The 19,968-nt window shown below is 39.8% G+C and overlaps 2 protein-coding genes across 2 annotated transcripts in view; one reads left to right on the top strand and one right to left on the bottom strand.

Annotated features, from left to right (window-relative positions):
• Nucleotides 1-19,968, bottom strand: part of CMSS1 (cms1 ribosomal small subunit homolog) — a 238,528-nt gene that overhangs the window by 146,455 nt on the left and 72,105 nt on the right. The window lies entirely within an intron of this gene.
• On the top strand, nt 6,431-18,787 carry LOC126913125 (filamin A-interacting protein 1-like). The gene is made up of 4 exons (XM_050708042.1): nt 6,431-6,697; nt 10,029-10,202; nt 17,414-17,592; nt 18,742-18,787. Exons 1-4 carry the CDS (start codon nt 6,431-6,433, stop codon nt 18,785-18,787), a joined length of 666 nt encoding a protein of 221 aa, XP_050563999.1.

Here is a 19,968-nt window from a genome sequence, read left to right as displayed (position 1 = left end):
TTGAAAGTCCTAACAACTGAGAAACACATTCTGTCAGAAGGCATCAGTTCAAGAAAAGGCTCAGTGGTCCCAAGAGGTGGCCAGATCCTGGGATTCTAATTAATAAGACAATGTTTTCATCTCTTCTTGTTGTTCAGCATGGCTCAGTTGCTGGCCCACAGGCCACAACAGGACTACAGAAAAAGAACACGACAAACCTGCTGCTTTCTCTGGCAGAGGACAGGATGTGGATGCTTGCCAAAATCCCTGTCCTGTGCCTGCACACTACCTACCTGGCACACAGCCACACAAGACAGCAAACGAACAGGGACAGTAGATTAATTTCTCCGTAGGCAGGTATGTGAGGCACCAAGTTGAACACTATGCTTCACAGCAGCTGTTCTACATGGGAATGGAAGAAATGCCCTGTAGCCCTGTAGTAACTAAAGTGAGAACACCCTTTTCTTGACCAAAAGCACACTCACAGTGATGGACAGACGGTTCCATGCCTCTTTCTAAAAGAGAACATGTGCTTTTGTGCTCTCCCATTACATTGGCATACTGAGCAATAGCATCTCAACTTCAACTGAAGGTCAGCCTGCTGGTAGGGGGCCTATGTATTTCAGCAAATCAAAAGCATTGTCATATCCCTTTAAGAGATGTTTAAAAACAGAAAGACATAATTCCTTACTTAGTCACGGATTTTTGGAAGAAACATCAAGTTCTCAACCATTCAGGATCCTTACCCTGGGATTAAGAGAAGATTTGGTCCTGTGAGGGATTTTCTTAGCTCATAAGTCAATCACTAACTAAAGAGAAAATACTAAAGGGAAAAATAGATGGAAAAATAATGGATGCCTCTTAAAACCCTACGGTGTCTGTGGTGAAGTCACCTCTGAAGGATATTTCAGTCTTTCCCACAAAAGTGCAGGGATTTCTGAACCACCTGCTTGTTCACTGCTGCCAAAGAGACAAATGCAGTTTCATCTCCTTCAGAATATGATTGAGAGGGTGGAGACCAAGTTAACATCATAGAAACATTTGGTCATTCATTCATCTGGCTCTTCAGGAAAGTATATTTTGATCCCTCAGATTACTTGCTCATCACTAAGGAAAAGAAAATGTCTCCTTTATATGCACAAAGCTCTTTAGAAAACAGAACAAGAAAAACTATAAAAAGAACAAAAACATGAACACTAAGAATAGATACAAACTTTGTTGAGTATGTTACTTGCAATAATTTGATTTACCAGCACATATTAACGTAAGCCACCCTTGCTCCATTTTAAAACTGGGACCAGTCTACCAAGCTGCACTGAATCTGGCAAGCCTCAGAGTCATCATCTTGCAACTTCAATCAAGATACTGCTGCAAAATCTTCAGTAAAACAGACACCTCATAGCATGACTCAAAACACAGTACTGCAGAACACAGACCTTATGCTTCCATTAGCACACTTACAGACAGTAAAGGTCAAAAACCACAGCTAAAAGCTTGGTTTGTTAGACAGTGTCCTATGGCACACAGAGTACAAGCACAATTCTGTGGTCCAGTCCAGGGACTCATCTGAATTAAATACCCACTGCATGCTTGTTTGTGATGTGACTCTGAGATTGGGATGGTCCCTTTCAATCTTCTTTTATTTTGAAACAACCAGATCATTCTCCCATCGTATACAAATGCTGATAAGTATCCTTGTTTCTTCTGGTCATGTAGCAAAAACCCCTGCTGTATATCAATCGATCCAGAGCATAGGTGCAAGGCATGCAGGCTCCACCATATCTTCTAATCTGCTTTCTTCCTTCTTAGCAGTTATTGACTTTTTTCTAAAGGTATCTTACATTGCCATCCGTCTTGGTGGTACAAAGAAACAGGCCTTAAATTAGCTCCTCTACAGAAGTTTGCCACAAAATGCCACAGTCCATACTCCAGGAGAAACCACAGAAATTCTGTTCATGAACTACACAACTGCTATTACAAAAAGGGACAATTCCTTATCCCTTTTTTGCAAGCTACCTTTCTTGTATGCAGACCCCATCAATATGTAATTTATAGTGAAAGCTGACTGACACGCAAATTGGCAAAAAGGGAAATTTTCTGCTCTCTAAGATGATCTTGAAAGCCTGAGCTCAGGAGGGATGAGACACTTTTCTGGCTGATAACTGATAGCCACAAATTTTATGACCCTATTAACATTTTCACCTTGCAGAAAGAAAAAAAAAAGTTTCTCTTCATTAACCTTCAAGCACATCGAAAGAAATGTTCGAAGTAGAAAACAACCCAAGATACCAAAACACACAGCTAGAAAATTTCAAATGACACTGCTTCTATCTTGAATGATATATTAGGGCCACTTAAGGGCTTAATAACATTACAGAAAACCAGCATTCTCTGGACTACAAGTGATCATCCCTCTTCCTTGGTGCCAGGGCAGCAGGCAGCAGCCAATAATCTGTCCAAACCATCAGAAGCACTTTGAGGGTTAGTCCCTTAGTCAGTGCTGTATCTATGGGGGCTGACAGGTTTTCTTGAAGAACTCAGGATGCTGAGACAAAACTTCCAAAACCTACATGAAAAACCGGATATTAACTGCCTTATCAAGGCTCATCAAGCAAGACAGAAACATTAGTAATGAAGAGATCCTGATCCCCTTCCATCTAAGCTGGTTGTCTGTGCTATGCCACTTACAGCAGTACCAACACAGCTTTGGTATCCCAGGCCTAGAATTAGTGTGGTACTGATGGCCCGATGTACCTAATCACTGTAGCCCCTTTTATCGTAAGCTTGGTTAACAGCATAGCATGTCCACCCGATATTTAAAAGAAAAAAGAAAAGAAAAACAGACTCAAAATCACTACGAAAAATACTCCCGCTCACTCAAACTAAAATAAGCTTTAGACAAAGGCACAGAAAAGACTGACCAGTAAATTTATTTATTAAAGCTGTTTAGCAAACGCATCTTCTTATCAGCTTACTGTAAAGTACTTAACTTCCTTTCTTTTATAGGAAAATGAAAGTAGCATAGCAGAAAAAGAACTGCTTAAATTGATAAAGCACAAGGACTGAGAGCCTATTGTTCTGAAATGATTTTCTTTGCTTATGACCAAGATGCAAATTAATGCATGATGATAAGATGACTACTCTTGTGTCTTTCCTCAAAGAAAGCCCTAATTCTCACCTCACGTGGCTCTTCTATGTGCGTGTTTATGCAGTGTACATGATGCTACAGATTTCACGTGCAGAAAATTGCATTAGCATCAGGTAACATGCAGACAGCTTTAAGTACGACAGCTTCTAATTCAGAACTGAAAAAGAATGGGTATGTGACTGCTTGTCTCTTTTACATCAAGCATTAATTCAAACTGATATTAAATATCAATTGAGCAAATAAGAAATATTCCACCTTCCTCCAAATCTGTCATTTCTACATCCTGTGACCACCTCATCGGTACTAACATCATTAGGCAAACAGACAACACTACAGAGAATAAGAATGCCAGTCAATGTACAGGCAGTAAGAAAGCTCAAATAAATCAGAGAAATAGCATGCTATAAGGCAGCCCACTAATACCAGAGTGTTTGTGTCTCTTTTGTCAGGTACATTCAAATAACAAATTAAAAAGTGCTTAAAGCATACACTTAGTATGCATACACTTAGTATGCTTTTAGCCATACGTTTTAGTAGGCCACTCCAATTTTAAATCATTCATGTTAACTGTTAAATCTGATAAATATTTGCATCAGCGGGTTTAATAGTAGACAGCGGCATTCAGAAAGGCCAGAACAGAACACAAGTGGAGTGCAGGTAATGACTGCTCTACAAGAAAAGAAAAATCCACTTGGAGATTTTGCAAAGGCACCGTCTCCACAGGAGAGTGACCTTCTCGGCAGGCCAGCTGGCCTTCTCAGGCACCGAGTGCCTTTTGTCAGGGCAATAAAGACTGATCTACCTGATCAAGGAGCCAGCACGACAGGCTCAAAGAAAGTCATTGCTAGCACTCCTCAGCTGTGAAAACTGTGCATGGCACGCAGCTTTGAAGCCAAGAGCACATGTATAATGTAAGAGAAAAACAGAGGGCAGGCATCCATCTTGTCAGGACTGCTGAGACTGGTGCCCTTTCAAGTTCAGGATCCTGCTTCCAGGTGCAGCCAACTGGAAAAAGACTTGAAAAGGTACAAACCTCTTTGTTATGCACCTGTTCCACTTCCCTTCAGCAAGAAATGTCATGTTGATACTTGTCATAAGCCTGACAGCAGCTTGATGTCCAACTGAGCCTGCTGTGCACCTGGCACACGAGGGGAGAAATGGAAGAACTTCTTGGACTACTTGTGCATTTCACTGGATCCTATGCTTGTGGCATCAAAGGGCACAAGCTCCTGGACAAGCTCAAGTGACTTCAGGTTATCTAATTCACACTCCTGCATCTGAACTTGTAATTGCTAGCCATTAACCCACAAGTGAAAGCCAAGCAGACATTCACATTTTATGCTGAAAGGAAACTACTTTTGTTCCAAAGTAGTAATATTCTGTAAGCAAGATGCAAAAAGTGAATAAGCCAAATAAGCAGACCACAATGAAAGAAGTGACAGTAACCTAAACGATAAAATCGTAGAATTGTTCAGGTTGGAAAAGACCTTCAAGATCATCAAGTACAACCATCAACCTGACCTACTTACCAAGTGCTATCACTAAACAACAACTCTTAGTGCCACTTAAGAGTCATAGAATCATTTAGGTTGGAAAAGACCTTCAAGGAAGAAAAGACCTTCACTTCACCCACCATGTCAGATGTACAGATGCTGTAATTTATGAGACAATTCCAAAGATATTCTGTGTTTTCTGCCAGCCATCAACACCAAGGGGTTTTGGCTGAACAGCAGTTTTAGAGACAGATGCTGTGACCATTTCTGCAATGGCATCAAACTACTTAATGTTAGAACTAGTCATATAGACGTATGCAGATTGCAAGCATTAAGACTTGAACAGGTGTATCCTTCAGGAAATATATCAACTTTTCTGGCAAGTCTTTGTAGTTTCCTGGAGCCAAGGATCATAATAGGACAGGATGAGCACCATTTTAAACTAATTACTATCAGGCCCCATCACTGCCTGCCTGCTATAAACAGCTCCCAGTTTCCTACATGCACCCTAACAAGTTCCATCCTAACATGAGGTTGTTGAAGCACAGCCTCCCAAAACAGGTATCCCAGCGCACTCTGCCCTGCAAGTCTGACATGCCTTGGTTTTGGGAGACTGAGAGAAACAAGTTCTCTTATGAAAGACAAGCTATTAGGAGTGCTTCAGACTAGACTAGAAGAGATTTCCTTCACCATTATAGGAAATTTCACTTGCTTTTCCTGTAATGCTTTTGATATTTTTTTCTCCACTCTCAATCACCATTCACATAAAACCTAAAGCTTCTACCCTCTTCTCCATTTTTCCAAAGGAAAGTATTTATAACATTCAGTGGAAATTGACCATGGATAAAGAGTGCAGTCACGGAGTTTAAGATTTACATTCAGAACCTGGCTGAAGGGGGAGCTCTAGAAGAACTTTCTTGGCCACAGATTCGGGAGGCCAAAAAGCAGCACAATCATTTCCTGCCTACCACAGGTCAGAACAATTTTCTGGAGAAAATCACTGCTTCAAGTCAAACAGTTGCCATTGAGCTCAATCCTTTCTTTCCTTGTTCTTTTCCAAAGAAATGCCCAATATGCTTTCCACAATATGACTCCCAGCAATTAGCCTCACACTTTAATATGAAAAAAAAAAGTGCCTTGTTTGTATCTGGAATGTGTGTGATTTCACCTTTCAATCACATGCTTGGTCTTTTGCCTGCCAGACTGTATCCATGACCACACCACAGTCTTCCTGCAGAGGTGGACTATAATCCATTCATACCTTAATCTTAGCGGCAACAAGCAAAACAGAGTTCCTGAGGTTAATCAATATTTATACAGCGTTAGTCATTTATCTGTAAAGGCATTACAGTGTATTTATTTAACAGTGGCACTTCAAAGGGGCCAAGCTAGGCTGGGTCTCCCTTGGCTAGGTACAAACACCTGTATGAACACTCATAGTTTAGCATCAAAGTAGAATTTTCCCCCTCCCAAGTGAGAAATTTGGTCTGCAGTGGTGTGTACAGTACTGCTGCTGAAGTTGCTGCCTGTGCAAGTGTTAAGGACAGGATTATTCTAGGTGCACAGGACCAGTTAAGACTTGCTCCACTACAGCTCTGCATTCACTAAGGATCACAGTCCAGTCCTGTTGGTTCAAGCAAAGTTGTCAGCTCCTCTCAAAAGACAAAGAGCCTTGTGTGGGAGGGAAAGCTACCAGTCTGGGGGGAGTAATACCCACCATAAATTAGGTTAATAGTTTTATATTCTCTTATAGGTAAAATATTTATCTTTTTTTTCCCCACCTTTCTTCAGCTTCAGAGAGAGAGAAACCATGCGTTCCAGAAGTAACAGTGCAGAAAGCCCAACCAGACCAAAGCTGTACCAGCAAAGGCCAAAAGGCCACCACGAAGAAGAGACAGGTTACAGTGGGAAAGGAAATGTGCAAGGAAGGCTGAAGGAGAAGGACGATGCACCCCAAGCCAGCACCATCCTAAGAAGCCCTAAGGCGGAGAAAAAAGAAAGTTCTTTCAAGAAAAGAGAGGATCTCTCTCGTGATGACTTGTTATTTCTACTTAGTGTCCTCGAGGGTGAATTGCAGGTGACATTGTCTTACTTTGTTTTCCAAGTTAAAATATTCTGATGTCATCTTTCCTTTTCTCTTTTCTTTTCTTCTTTTTTCTTTTCTTTTCTTCTTCTTTTTTCTTTCTTTCCTCCCTTTCCTCCCTTCCTTTCCTTTCCTTTCCTTTCCTTTCCTTTCCTTTCCTTTCCTTTCCTTTCCTTTCCTCTCCTCTCCTCTCCTCTCCTCTCCTCTCCTCTCCTCTCCTCTCCTCTCCACTTTACTGCAAACTTATGCTGCTCTCCTGTTAAGGAAACACCCTACCTAATTTGCCACAGGAGGACAAATATAAACTGCCAAGCATGTAAAAGCACAAATTACCCAGACATTAGGAACAGCTATAAGCACAAAAAGATATCTTTACACCTCCCCTCCATGCAAATTTATTCACAATGTGTCTTTATCACACTGAAACACTCATGATCCATTGTGAATGATCATGTAATTCTCAAAGCAGAGAACTTACAAAACTTTCCTGTTATGCTGTCTTGTTCTAAGTATTTTGATTACAATATATTTGCATTGCAAAAATTATACAGAGAACATTGTAGAGACTTCAAATATCTGTTACTCAATTATTTCTTATCTTCCATCCTTGATGAAGTCACAAGCATCAATCAGTACGTGCCAGGTCACCAGAAGCAGCTCACTCAACAGTGTTCTAACAGCTTTTGTTAGCATATCAAAATACCCATTTTATTTCCCATAAAATACAGAGTAAGTATTGGGCGCCACTTAGCCCACAAGATACTGGATTTTGAAGAAAGAGATTTTTTTCTATCTGGAAAAGGAGCCAGCTGCCAAGTGGCAAATGATGCCCATCCTGGCCAAACATAATTTCAGGAAGTGGGAGCCGGATTTCCAGCGAGGAGGGAGGAGATATTTCTGTGGCAGGCTGATTGCACAGAGGTAGTGACAGCCACTTGAAACTGCTCACAAGCAGAGAGACAAGCAAACTGGCCAAAGCAGCATCAATGCTTGCGTAACATGTTTTCTGAGTTTACTGCCTAGACGGCGCCTGGTAATTCCATTCTGAACACACACATATGTATTTACATAATACATGATAATAGAAGTGCTTAACAGAGCACACATGCATTATGAGTGTTTTTGATAGATTTTGTACCAACCTCTGAGGGTGCAGATTTCTTCAGAGCATTTCAATATAAGAATGGAGCAATTTATGTGTTTGTGTAACATTTTTGTCTCCTGCTCACTTGCTGTTTCTAAATTTACATTAAAATTCAGATGTCACACATTAACCCAAAACAGTCCTCTTTTCCACTCAAAAAAAAAAAGACACATATATGTTTATATATATATACATATATATATATGTATAACCCACATCCACAGACACACTTCAGGTCTTAAGATTTAAAACTGGAACACAATTAAATGAGAAACTGGAAAACAATGAGCCTGACATAAAAATTTTATGTCTTTGTTTGAATTGTCTGACATTCAAAAGAAAGCATTATAAACGAAAAAGTGGGAAGTCCTTCCTTATTCCTCATTTTCTACCTCCAGGAATGCCAAGTCAGATCTCTATAGATCATCTGACAATCCCTCCGTAATTAAGTTCCAAAGTTAGATGCCATTACCCCCTGATTCCAGACTTAAGGTGCACAAAGACCACTCTTCAAGCTTTTTTTCTGCCATGATATGGATTAGAAATTGACCTTTTTTTTTTTTTTTTTTAAACACAGCCACAAATAAGAATATAGAAGTATTCCTGCCTACAGCAGTCAGACCAAAATTATTAACATCTCCTGATACACCTCTCTTTCCCATCTCCTCCTTCCAGGATTCACGTGTCCTTGGTTTTGTTTTTAACTGAGATCGTTGCAAGCGATGGCTGTTTGAGAGAGCTGATGTGGTTGTCCGCATAATGGAGGCAGGGGCAACTTCCACCACCAGGGGATGCAGGAGAAGCAGCTGGGCACAGCCCTAGGGGAGTTGGTGACCTAAGCCAGTTTGTCCCCCAGTGGAAACACTGAGATAAGCACATATTCTTATAAAATAACATGATTATTGGAAGCGTGACTTCAAGACAAATAGCACAGTATTTACAGCACATATTCAGTCTACTCCAACTTAATGTCTGTGAGTTCCTAACTTTATAGTAAACAAGTGTTTTTGTTGTTGTTTGTTTTTTAAAGGGCAGAGAGAATCCATAGCCCATTTCAAATCCTGCAGACACATACAGTATGTTTCTCCAGCATGGATTTACAGAGCAATGCCATAAAATAGAAGAAGTTACGTGCACCTGCCAGCCTGTGCAACCAGTTCTAAAATACACACATGGAAGAACATATGGAGAGCATACCTGAGAACATATTATATCTACTCTTCGGTAACAGGCTGCCATCAGATATAAGATTACGAAAGCAAATGCAGTGACATTAAAAAAGAAAAAGTATAGTGCACATTTTTAGGTTATACTTTTTAAAACTACATGATTTTTGGATATCAAATAGCACCACTTTCTGTTAATGCTTACCTTTCAAAATGCTTTTATTTTAGCATGCATTCACAACTTGAGAATGCCATTATAGCAGCTAGTTCCAAGAAACTTGATGCTGCAAGGTTTGTTACCTGAGAGCATGTACATGAGTGTATGCACATCTACACGTCTGTAAGTACAGAAGGCACCGTCTAATACATGCATGTACACATACATATACATGCACACAGACCCCTTCTGTCAGCTTTGCAGGCAATTAATCTTGTTTTAAAGAACTGCCATTATTGCATGGTTTTGGAATGTGTTTTGTGAAAGGTCACATCCCCTGCACCATATACATCCCTGCCCTCAGCACGCAAACATGCTCAGTGCAACAACAGATGTAGGCTGCTCCAGGCTGGTTTAATCTACAAAAGCCATCCTTGCATCCAAACCATATATTATGTGTGACACTTTTTGTCCTCCAGAACCACGCTAACATCTTGTACTAAAAATTAAATATCATCTTCTAAGGCCACAAGTCACTTCTTTTTTCTCCAGAAATTTTGTACTGTGAATGCTACATGCTAGTCCTGACATGGCATTTCAATCTCACTGCTAACAATGTACTGAAGCATCAGTGAGGGTTCTGAAAATCCTGTGCTTTATGCAGGACTCATAAAACGAAAAGACCAATGCTTCCCTCATGCTTTACCCATCTTCATGTTACTATTTTGGGGCACTTTACATATGTGGCATTCTTCAGTTTTTTAGTTTTCTTAAAACCAAAAGCAGAAAGTATCCAACTAACCAGTAAATACACAAATGCAGCTTAACAAAATAAAACCTTATATTGTCTTTCTGCAGGCTCAGGATGAAGTTATTGGAGTACTTAAGGCTGAAAAAATTGACTTGGCTTTACTTGAAGCTCAATACGGCTTTGTCACTCCCAAGAAGGTATTAGAGGCCCTCCAGCGAGATGCTATTCAAACAAAGGCTGCGCAATGGCAAGAAGATATCTATGAAAAGCCTATGGGAGAGGTATGAATTGTACTACTGACATTTAACCATAATTAAATTCATAGAATAATAGAATAATTTAGGTTGGAAAAGACCTCTGAGATCATCAAGTCCAACCATTATCCTAACACTGCCAAGTCTACCCCTAAATCATGTCCCTAAGCACCACATCTACACGTCTTTTGAATACCTCCAGGGATGGTGACTCAACCACTCCCCTGGGGAGCCTGTTCCAATGCCTCACAACCAATTTGAACAAATTCAACAGAAAAGATCTCATTGACTTTAGGGGAAGAAAGCTCTAGGCCTAAAATCTATCATGAGTGTAAATGGGTCCACTAATAAAAACAGGTAGCTAATGATGCTCACTTATACTGCACCCTAGGGGCTACAAACACAGACATGTTTATGTCTACCTCAAACTCTGCTAATCAGCCTCCTGTTTCTGACACTCTCCCCACACACGCACCCCTTTATCCAAATCCAGTACTCCTACAGACAGGTAGCTCTCTCTCCATTAGCCTCACAGAGGTCATGCCACCAGTGGCTGGTAAGGACATGTGCGGCAGTAATGTCACACCGTCTACCTTTACACATCCCAACTCCCACTAACTCTACAGGAATTGCAGGTATGCATGATTGGGCTGAGTAATTAATTGTCATCAGAAATTTCACCCAAGCAGAAATCTAATATGCTCACGTTATACCTAGGTAGTACTTGAATTTCTCTGTAACAGAAGCCGTACTTTCAGGACGTTACATGGATTTCATTTCTGTCCCACAATGCAAGTCACTGAATAATATAGGCCCTACATATCAGTACTGTTTTCTTCCCCAAATGAGAATTTCCAGTGTCTCCAGTTGAATTCAGGCTAACATTTTTTAATATGCTGCTCACTACAGATAATCATCCTAAAAAGAAAGTAGAAATTCTGAATAAAATTCTTCTACCAAGTGTTTTCCAAGGTTCCTGAAGAGAATCATACCTAAGGATACAGGGTTCACTTCAGAGAAAATTGTCAGGCAAAGGTCAGCACTCATTTCAGAGGCTCAGAGGTTAAACTCTCTGGCTATAATCTAAAACAGATAAAGTTCAACTGTGGAGGTTAATTTATTTTAGAACGTTGTGGCATTATGTCACAGAAATTTTGAGCACAAATGGAAATGATTTGAAGAGAAGTCCAAAAGAGTTTGAAAACATAAGTTCAGTCTGTTACTTTACATAAGTTTCTACACGCTTTTTCCCCTCTTACACTTAATGGCAGAGAAAGCATTTCTAACACCACTGGATTTGGCAATTCCAAAAGGCAAAGGTAAACATCCTATGAGCAACTGAAAGTGTAGAAAGACCACTAGCACATACAAAATCTTGGTAAACCAAAGGATGCCATAATTGGCAGGTATTTTACATTTTCAGTTTTAAACCCCCTAAATTAAGTCCAAGACACATTTTATTTTTGCTTGGATTTTTTTTTTTGCAGATGTTTATAAAAAACAAGGGAGGAGTAGAAGCAGTCACAAAGTATGGGAAAGGACCATTTGATCTTCCCCATGCCTCCATGATGATGTACCTTTGTCTTTGCCCCCAAATTGCTATTGATTCAGTGCCTCTACAGCATGTTTCCCTTTCTCTTAGCAGTTTAGTGATGTAGCCTGGAACACAAAGGATCTTCCCAAAACTCAACTGAAGACACAGTGAATTTCAGAATGCATCTAAGATTACTGGCCTTTTAGCATCCTGTCACAACTCACTCGTCTGTCCTAAACTTTAGGAAGTTTCTTGGCAAATTTGTTAAAGACTAAATAGTGGTAAAATTTGGTGACTAGACAGCTTTACTCAATAGCAACAGGATTCACAGGTGAAGTCTAACAAAATAGGAAACTGCAAAATTCCTTTGCAAAATTTATGAGGATTGTGATAGTTCAAAACCATGTCTTCCCCATCTATGAGAAAGTTTTTTTTTTTTTTTTGAAAGCAGAGGGTTTCTCAGGCAAATGTGCTCTACAGCTATTTCTTTCTATAACCTAACAAATGCCAGATAAGCTTACGTATTCCACACAATTCAGGATACAATAAATTGCTTAATGTTTAAAGGGGCATAAGAGAAAGGCAAATAGACTTTCTTTGTTTTTGCTTCTGTCTGACATATAAAGGCCTGGAAAGGTTTTCCATCTTTGCGTGATTTATAAATTTAGATGATTGAGTCAGTTATTCATGAAAAACTGGCTTCAGATCAACTGCCACTTCTCTGGAATAAAAAGCGAATGGTATTCAACATTCTAGTAAACCCTGCAAAAGAACCATTTTCCCAGATTCAAGCAACAGCAAGAAATAAACAAAAATGTCACAAAACAACACCTCAGAGAATGGGGATGTAGGAAGAGAAGGAGAAGGCAAAGAGGTAGATATTGCAGAATTAACAGTGTCTTCTCTCAAGTTTCAAACTTTCATGGAATTAGAAAGACAATTCTGGTTTATGACTGTCCCCATTCTGCAATTAGACAGTCAAAGATAAAAACTCTGGGACCTTACTGCTTGAAATTAGGTGAACAAGATCTCCTATCACTTTGAGAACTTCTCTAAAAGCAGCAAAATTAGAGGAAAGCCTATATTCTGCATCAGTCAAGGAAAATTCAAAAGTGAATCCATTTTTAACACCCCAGCACCAATCAACTTGAGGAATGAAGTGTTCTCATCATCCTTTTAACAAAGGATATCTGACTGCATCCTCACAATGTCTTACAAGTGTTGGTCACAACTTTCAAGCGAAGACAGTTATAGGTCACCAATAGGGTACAGTCATAGGAAGAGATGCTGACAACACGGCATTCAGGAAAAGGAGACCAATACATCTGCATGGAAATTCGACTCGCTTAGGGCTGAAAAAGACAAGGGAAGAACTGCTCCCATAATAACCCACAATCATAAACCCAGGATTATACATTTATACACACACAAAGACCATGAGGATATTATTAACAGGAGTAATATTTCACTAAACTTTGGATAAAGAAATGTAACTAGCTTGGATTTTATTCTGGCCAAGCGCCAAACACAAAACAGTCCAAAGAGAAAGACAAAAAGTTCAGTTCTAATGCAATGAATACGAGATGCACCATCTTATTTTGACTTCAGACACAAGTCAGTGGCAAAATGTTTTTAAACTATTAAATTCCTGTGAATTTTTAGCATGCTGAACTATTCACAGTTACGTAAGACCATGCCTCCAATTTTCCATTGCATTGTACAGTATGTTCAAGTATTAATTCTAGCAAAAAGCCCATATGGTTAGCAAGAACAAAACAACAAATCACTTAATTAAGATTTTATCACTTCAGTTTTCCACAGAAGACATTCATACTGCTGCTTATTAGTCCTCTTGGTGTTTTTAGCCAAGAACTGTATATGCTGAGTAAACATGTGTGCATACATATAAATGGACATTTTAGCATGTGCACATTTAGCATTTGGACAGAGTAATTTGAGGAACAAGTGGCTGCTGGAGAATGCTCCCGTGAGAGGATCTCGTACTAGCAGGGGTTCACACGACTTCTCCCTCTTCTCTGCTGGATATGTGGGAGTCAGCCACAAGATCTCGTGGGGGAAATGCCAGAGTCAAACTTGCTCCCCAAGGACATGCCCTAATCGCACAAGGACACCACAGAGCTTCCCAGCACATCACACAGAAGCACAGCAGCTCAGCACCAGACCTTTGCTCATTGATCCTGCAGAGAGGGAGAGGCACGTTGCACAACATGGCACACAAAGATCACATGGACAAATGCCCGTACCCATTATGTGGCTTACAGCCAGTTCTCAAGGGTCTGTGTTAATCACAGTGAGCTGTCTCTCCAACTCTCTTTTCTGATATCGGCCTCTACTAGGAGACAGACCCAGCGTCTCTCCCTTTCTCTCCGGAGTGTAATCCCAAACTCTCATCTTCACTTTGTCCCCAGCCACAACACTCCCCCACCAACTGTGACTGTACACAGCAGAACCAATTTGACAGGGTTCTTTAAAAAAATCCAAAATGCATTTTCTAATCTGAGCAATAGAAGCAAAGTGCCACATGAAAGGTGGTTTTGATGCAGCAGCTTAGTTACTTGCCTTTCTCATCCTTTCACATATACAACTCTGCTCAGGACTCTGATGTTCTTTTACCCACTTCCAAACTCATTTCACCACCCTGCCTTGAACACACACCTCGCCCATCCCAACCACCAGTTTGTAACCCAAACTGCTAATTTCATCACTGCCAAAAGCACAACTGCAAAGTGAAAGGCACTGGCAGTGCTCATTGAGAGCTGCAAAACAAAAATCTGGAGTTACTATCTTTCTTCTTGAAATTAGTTAATACTGCTTGAAGTAAGCTCTTGCAGCCATTCAACAAATACTCTAGAGCAAATGAAATATCCTGAACCCATAAAAAAACACTGGCAGGTCCCACATCCTTCACACCCAACTGTGCAGAAGCAGAAATATTTTCTATTTGGTTAATGTTGTTTGCATTGATTAGTTTGACTATTCCTCATCTCCGTCAAGCATTTATATGATGGGAAACAGGAATCATTTGATTTATGACCAGCTTTCAGCCAGAAATTTCACTTTATTTTCTTGTGATAGCAATTTACACATCCCCTCAGATTCTCACGTGTGCTTTTGAAGCAGTGGCCCTATCTACAAAGATGCTTGTCTTCATTTTCTTAACCCCATCCGTGCAGGCTGCCCACCTAAATAAATTAGAACTTCACACCTTTGCCTTCTTCCCTCACCTGACCTCACATTGAGGGCTGAGACCAGCAAATGTCGTCATGCAAGGCTGATGCCCAGTTCGTATCAATTTAAGCAAGACAGGGCCACAGCTGCAAACAGCACCAACACAGAACTTTCTCAAAAAGCAGATGGCAGGTTGCTTTCAGAGGACAGCATACATTCACCTGAAAGTGTGGCCACTAAAACCACAAGGAGCAGAAACTCAGGCGACGGTGTTTCATGCATCTGTGCAACAGCTGATCCAAAACCTCCCTCTGAAATCTTGGAGGGGGAGGAAGGTCGATAAAACACAGTGAATATTTTCTCTCTCTTTCTGTTAAACTAGTAGCTGAATAAAAGATTTCAAAATTTGAAATTCTCCCTTCTGGTGGAAGAAGAATGTGCTGAAGTCAAAAACAGCCAGTTTTCTTCAACTTGACCTTTTAAGGCAATTCAGTTTTCAACCCCTCTCGAGACATAGAAACACATGTGACATGGTAAACACAGCCAAGATACTAGAAGAGGTGGCACGTCTTTGCTGAGAAAGCTTGCATATTCAAGGGTTTTGATAGGAAAGGTTTTCCCAAGAGATGTCCTACTTTGGATTCATGATTCTGGAAAGCATTGACCTTGCAAGAGTAAAAGTGCATTAACTATGATTCTATGAACTCCAGTGAACAGGATAGGGGCATGGAAAGTCTTAACAACCTGCTGTTACACCACCAGAAAGCAGCTGAAAAGGACAGTCACAGCTTTCTTTATATATTTAAGGTCATGCATGAAATCAGCTCAGGTGCGTTGCAACAGAAAAGACTCTGATGTCATATGCAGAAAGAACAGGCCATTTTCAAAATGAGCGTTCATTTCTGATGGAATATTCTGGACTCAAACCATCTTCAAAGTCTTGTCAACTTGAGGTAAGCAGGGGGAGACTCAGAAGCCCCTGTAGAAGTTGAGGATATTCTCAGTCATTCCAGAAACTCAGGTTTAGGTATTCTGGCCCTCCGTGTCATTGCTTCTATCAGCCAAACTGTGAATAACCATGAAGAGAAGAAAATTAATCATATTCTTTGGAATTATATTGCCTAAAATAAGCAGTGGCCGTAAGAATCTAAAGCCCCAGCGCGTCTTGCGGCACTTGAAATTCCTTCTGGGGGAAATGTCGGAGAACCAGAACCAGTTTTGCTTCCCACACTGCCCATTTGTGAATTCTTTCCTATTAATAGAGTGAAATACTGCAAAGCAGCTTAACCTACTAGAACAGACTGTGGTTAAAAGAAGCCAGTGCTGGGCTTTAAACTGAAAATTTCTCTTTTCCAAAAAGGCTACAAGGATTCCCTTGTTGACCTAATCGGGAAGGCAGTCTCCTCAGAGGAAGAGGAATGAGCAGTGAACAAAAATTTTCATGAATGCATATTCTTCCCAGGTTTTTACATGGCTTCCAGTGATCCCTCCTCAAGGTTCAGCTAGATCAGTAATGCCTAAGGAGGAAAATCCCTTCTGGTTTCATACATGAATGCTTGCATAACTTTGTCACATCCTGAATTCAAAATTATGACAGAATCCTCAAAATGATAATTTTCTTTCACTCCGTGTAAATCATTTCATTCAATAGCATAACGGTTATGCCAATACCTCTATGGTTTAGAAAAACTAAAAATGATTACCAAAACCTAAAAGAGAATATTTAAAATTAAAATGCCTCTTCATAATAATATTTAGAAGCTCAGCAGAAATCTTTGGGGAAGAGGAAGGAATCTGATGTTCAAAGCATGCTATAAAGGTCCCATCTGCAAGGCAAACCCATTCACAGCATGAAATTTGAGGAACAAAATAGGAAATGCCCCCTATTTACTTACTTACTCCCTTCTTTCAGCTATTATTTCTACGAAGTATATGCATTTCTTTGAAACAATCCCACTGTTAAATTCATGAACACAGTAGGCATAGGAGACACGATTGGTTTCCACTCTTGGTTCTACCACACATTTGCTGTGAAACCAGAGGAAAACTGCTTTCCGATCTACCTCTCTACCCTACAAAGACCACTCGATACTCTCATTTCCTACAGGGCTACAGATAAGATTGCTCCTTCTATTCAACCAAAAGTAAAGCTACTTCTATGTGAAACAGAGGCTTCTGCTGAGGCATCTGTTTCTCTACCAGAATGATCAATGAGAAAAAGCACAGCTTGGGAACAGCAACTGCTAATTAGGAGTTGCTGAGGATCACTCATGACAGGAGAAGGAACAGAAGGTGACTGAGGATCCTCAGAACAGTACCTTAACTAATTCCACTAATTTGTCAGAATTACATTGACAGAATTAAATCACCTTTTCCAAACAAATACCAAAGGACGCAATCATCAGGTTATTAAACACACTTTATATTATTAAGCCTCCCTTAAAATCTTTTATTGATGAAAGCCTGAGCGAGTAAGAGTTTCAAAAGACTTCAGGACTTTTTGCTTTTTTTGTAGCTTGATAAAGTTGTAGAGAAACAGAAAGAAACTCACAGACGAATGCTGGAGCAACTTCTAATGGTAGAAAAATCACACAGACAGACTCTGTATGAACTAGAGGAAGAGAAGAGAAAGCACAGTGAATTCATGGAAAAAAGTGATGAGTTTACAAGCCTACTGGAACAAGAACGTGAAAGGTAAGGTTACCTCTTGCCATAATACTAAGAAATACCTGCAATTTATCATAATGTCTATGGACCTGTCCACTTTCTGCATCCACTAAAAATCAGGAATATTTGCAGAGTCGTATTTTGAGAGTTCAGCTATAAAAACATGACTAATTACTCCTAGCAGTAGTGTAGGTCAGCAGGTTGGCAGATTCTTCAGCTCTGTTTGAGAGCAACAGGTATGTAACGCTACAGTACAGGGAGATACACAAATGTGTTAAAAATTACAACCACGTAAAGCTGGTGAGCCTTTCAGCATGTTTAAGATGTTCAGTGTATACTACAGTATGTAAGTAGCAGAATATGAAATCAGGTATGCAGCTTACAATGGCAGAAGAAAGGCACGAGGAAAAGTGTTTGGACAGATCACAGAAATACAGAGAGAAGATGCAAAGGCAGAGGGTATTTTCAGTTTTCCATAAATTAGGTTGCTGTATCAGGACTGGCATAAAAACCATAAACAGAACTTTTTAATATATTTTCAAACAGCAATTCTCAGAAGGATTTTTAAAAATTGAATGTCACTTACTGTCTTTAAAATGTTGAACTGCGACTTCTTTGAATTTGCATTAAAACTAAGGGGGGTGGGAATCAAAGAATTTCCTATTCCCTGGCTAGCTACTCCAGAAGATAGGAGAATATTGTTTCTGTTTCCTTTCGCTTAGGAACAGCTTCCAGATGGAAATGTTTGGGTGTGAGAACGTCAAGCCTATTCTAAACTCACATTATGCATAGATAATTCTTCCTCTGCTTCGCCTGCGTAACATCATGTTCCATGTATTTTGGCAGCATTCGCTACTTACACCCTTCCCACTACACCTCTCTCCTTCAGGTCTATCAAAGATAGCACATATGCTTCCCACCAAGTACACAGCCATATTTATGGAATGCAATCAAAGAGGCTGGGGGAAAAAATCCTTTGCTTCTCTGAAACACGTATACTGACGCAGGCAAGCACAAGCACACACAGAAAGGCACACGCAGCCCCCCCACAAAGTGCAAAAGCCACGTTTTTCTTTAAGAACTGTTTTTATGAGACATCATTATATCAGCAACCAAAGTCTGAGATGAACCGAGGTTTTCATCTATGTTGTCTTTTCCTCAAAAACTCTCTCTTAGATACACCCATCTCTTAGAGACAGAGCTAAACAACCATGGTTGCTAAATGTGGCAAGATGTTACATCAGACACACGTGCTCACACAGCCTGAAAAGCTGCACAGAAGGAAAGGCTAAGTGTCATGATCTTTGTTTTTTTTTTTTTTTCTTGTGAAAACAAGGTAGACATGGGACTAAAACTCTATCCCTGGCCCCTCCTCCATATTCCCCCCAAGAAGACCATAAAACATTTACCACTATTATCTGCAACATTTAGTCTATCAGCCTGGAAAAATGAAAACAAACAAAAAAAAATAATAATACTGAGGTGCCTAATGAGACCTTAGAGGATGTAATAATAGATTTCAGATTAAGTCTCAATTTTTGTATTTTCTTTGGAGGACTTATTTTATGTGGAAAACCTTAAGGGGGTGTGATGTCACATATTGAGCTCATTCCAAAACGTTTGCCAAGTAATGTCGCCATCAAGATCTCCACGCAATTGCCTGCCATAACATTAAAAAAAAAAAAAAAAAAAGCTCAGCAAGTTAAGGCACAGCTCCTTCTCCATTAGCCTGTGTGACTTGACATTCAGAATATATACACCCATACAAAGCAAAGTGACCTCTTCTTCCCTTTCAAAAACCTTAGTTTAATTGTAAATCTTCGCAGGATGTAAATTTTGCTCTTGGCTTATGTGAGTAAATGAGAAGTGTCATATATAAAGCAATGACAATGAAGTTTTGCTTCCTCTTGCTTAAATTCCACTTAACAGCGAATCGTACAGAAAAGCTGTAAGCATTTGTCAAAGAACTTTCTTCTTTTTTTCAACAAGAAACAGTATTCTCCTGTAAGTGTGGAAAGGTATATAACACTTCTAACAAAATTTCAGTTTCAATACAAAATCCCAACCTTCCATTCGATTAGTCAAAAAAGTGTTTTACTTTATGAAAGAGCGAGGCTACAGTATACGCTAAAGATAACTCTGAAGCGCACAGAATGCATGCAAGTCAAACAATGTACCTGAGTAACAAAGGATTACGTGATCAACATGGAAAACTTGGATGTTATGGGACAGTGATACTGAAGCACTAAAAACTACTGTTGATTGTAAGAATAAAGGAACTATGAGCCAGATCCACTCTTGCACACAATTGAATATATTTTCAAATAAGGAGAAGGGAAAGCATTTGTTCTTTCTTATGTATGCACTCAGGAATAATAAAACCGATGAATTCTTAAATGAAAA

Source organism: Cygnus atratus, chromosome 1, assembly GCF_013377495.2.
Source record: "Cygnus atratus isolate AKBS03 ecotype Queensland, Australia chromosome 1, CAtr_DNAZoo_HiC_assembly, whole genome shotgun sequence".
In the NCBI taxonomy this organism is placed as follows: Eukaryota; Metazoa; Chordata; class Aves; order Anseriformes; family Anatidae; genus Cygnus; species Cygnus atratus.
This window is presented reverse-complemented; position numbering and strand designations above follow the sequence as displayed.

Excerpts from the sequence above, each read along its gene's own strand:
- LOC126913125 (XM_050708042.1), top strand. The coding sequence starts at position 6,431 with ATGCGTTCCAGAAGTAACAGTGCAGAAAGCCCAACCAGACCAAAGCTG. Across the intron at positions 6,698-10,028 it reads TCCTCGAGGGTGAATTGCAG|GCTCAGGATGAAGTTATTGG; the intron begins GTGACATTGTCT and ends GTCTTTCTGCAG. Across the intron at positions 17,593-18,741 it reads CTGGAACAAGAACGTGAAAG|ATACACCCATCTCTTAGAGA; the intron begins GTAAGGTTACCT and ends ACTCTCTCTTAG.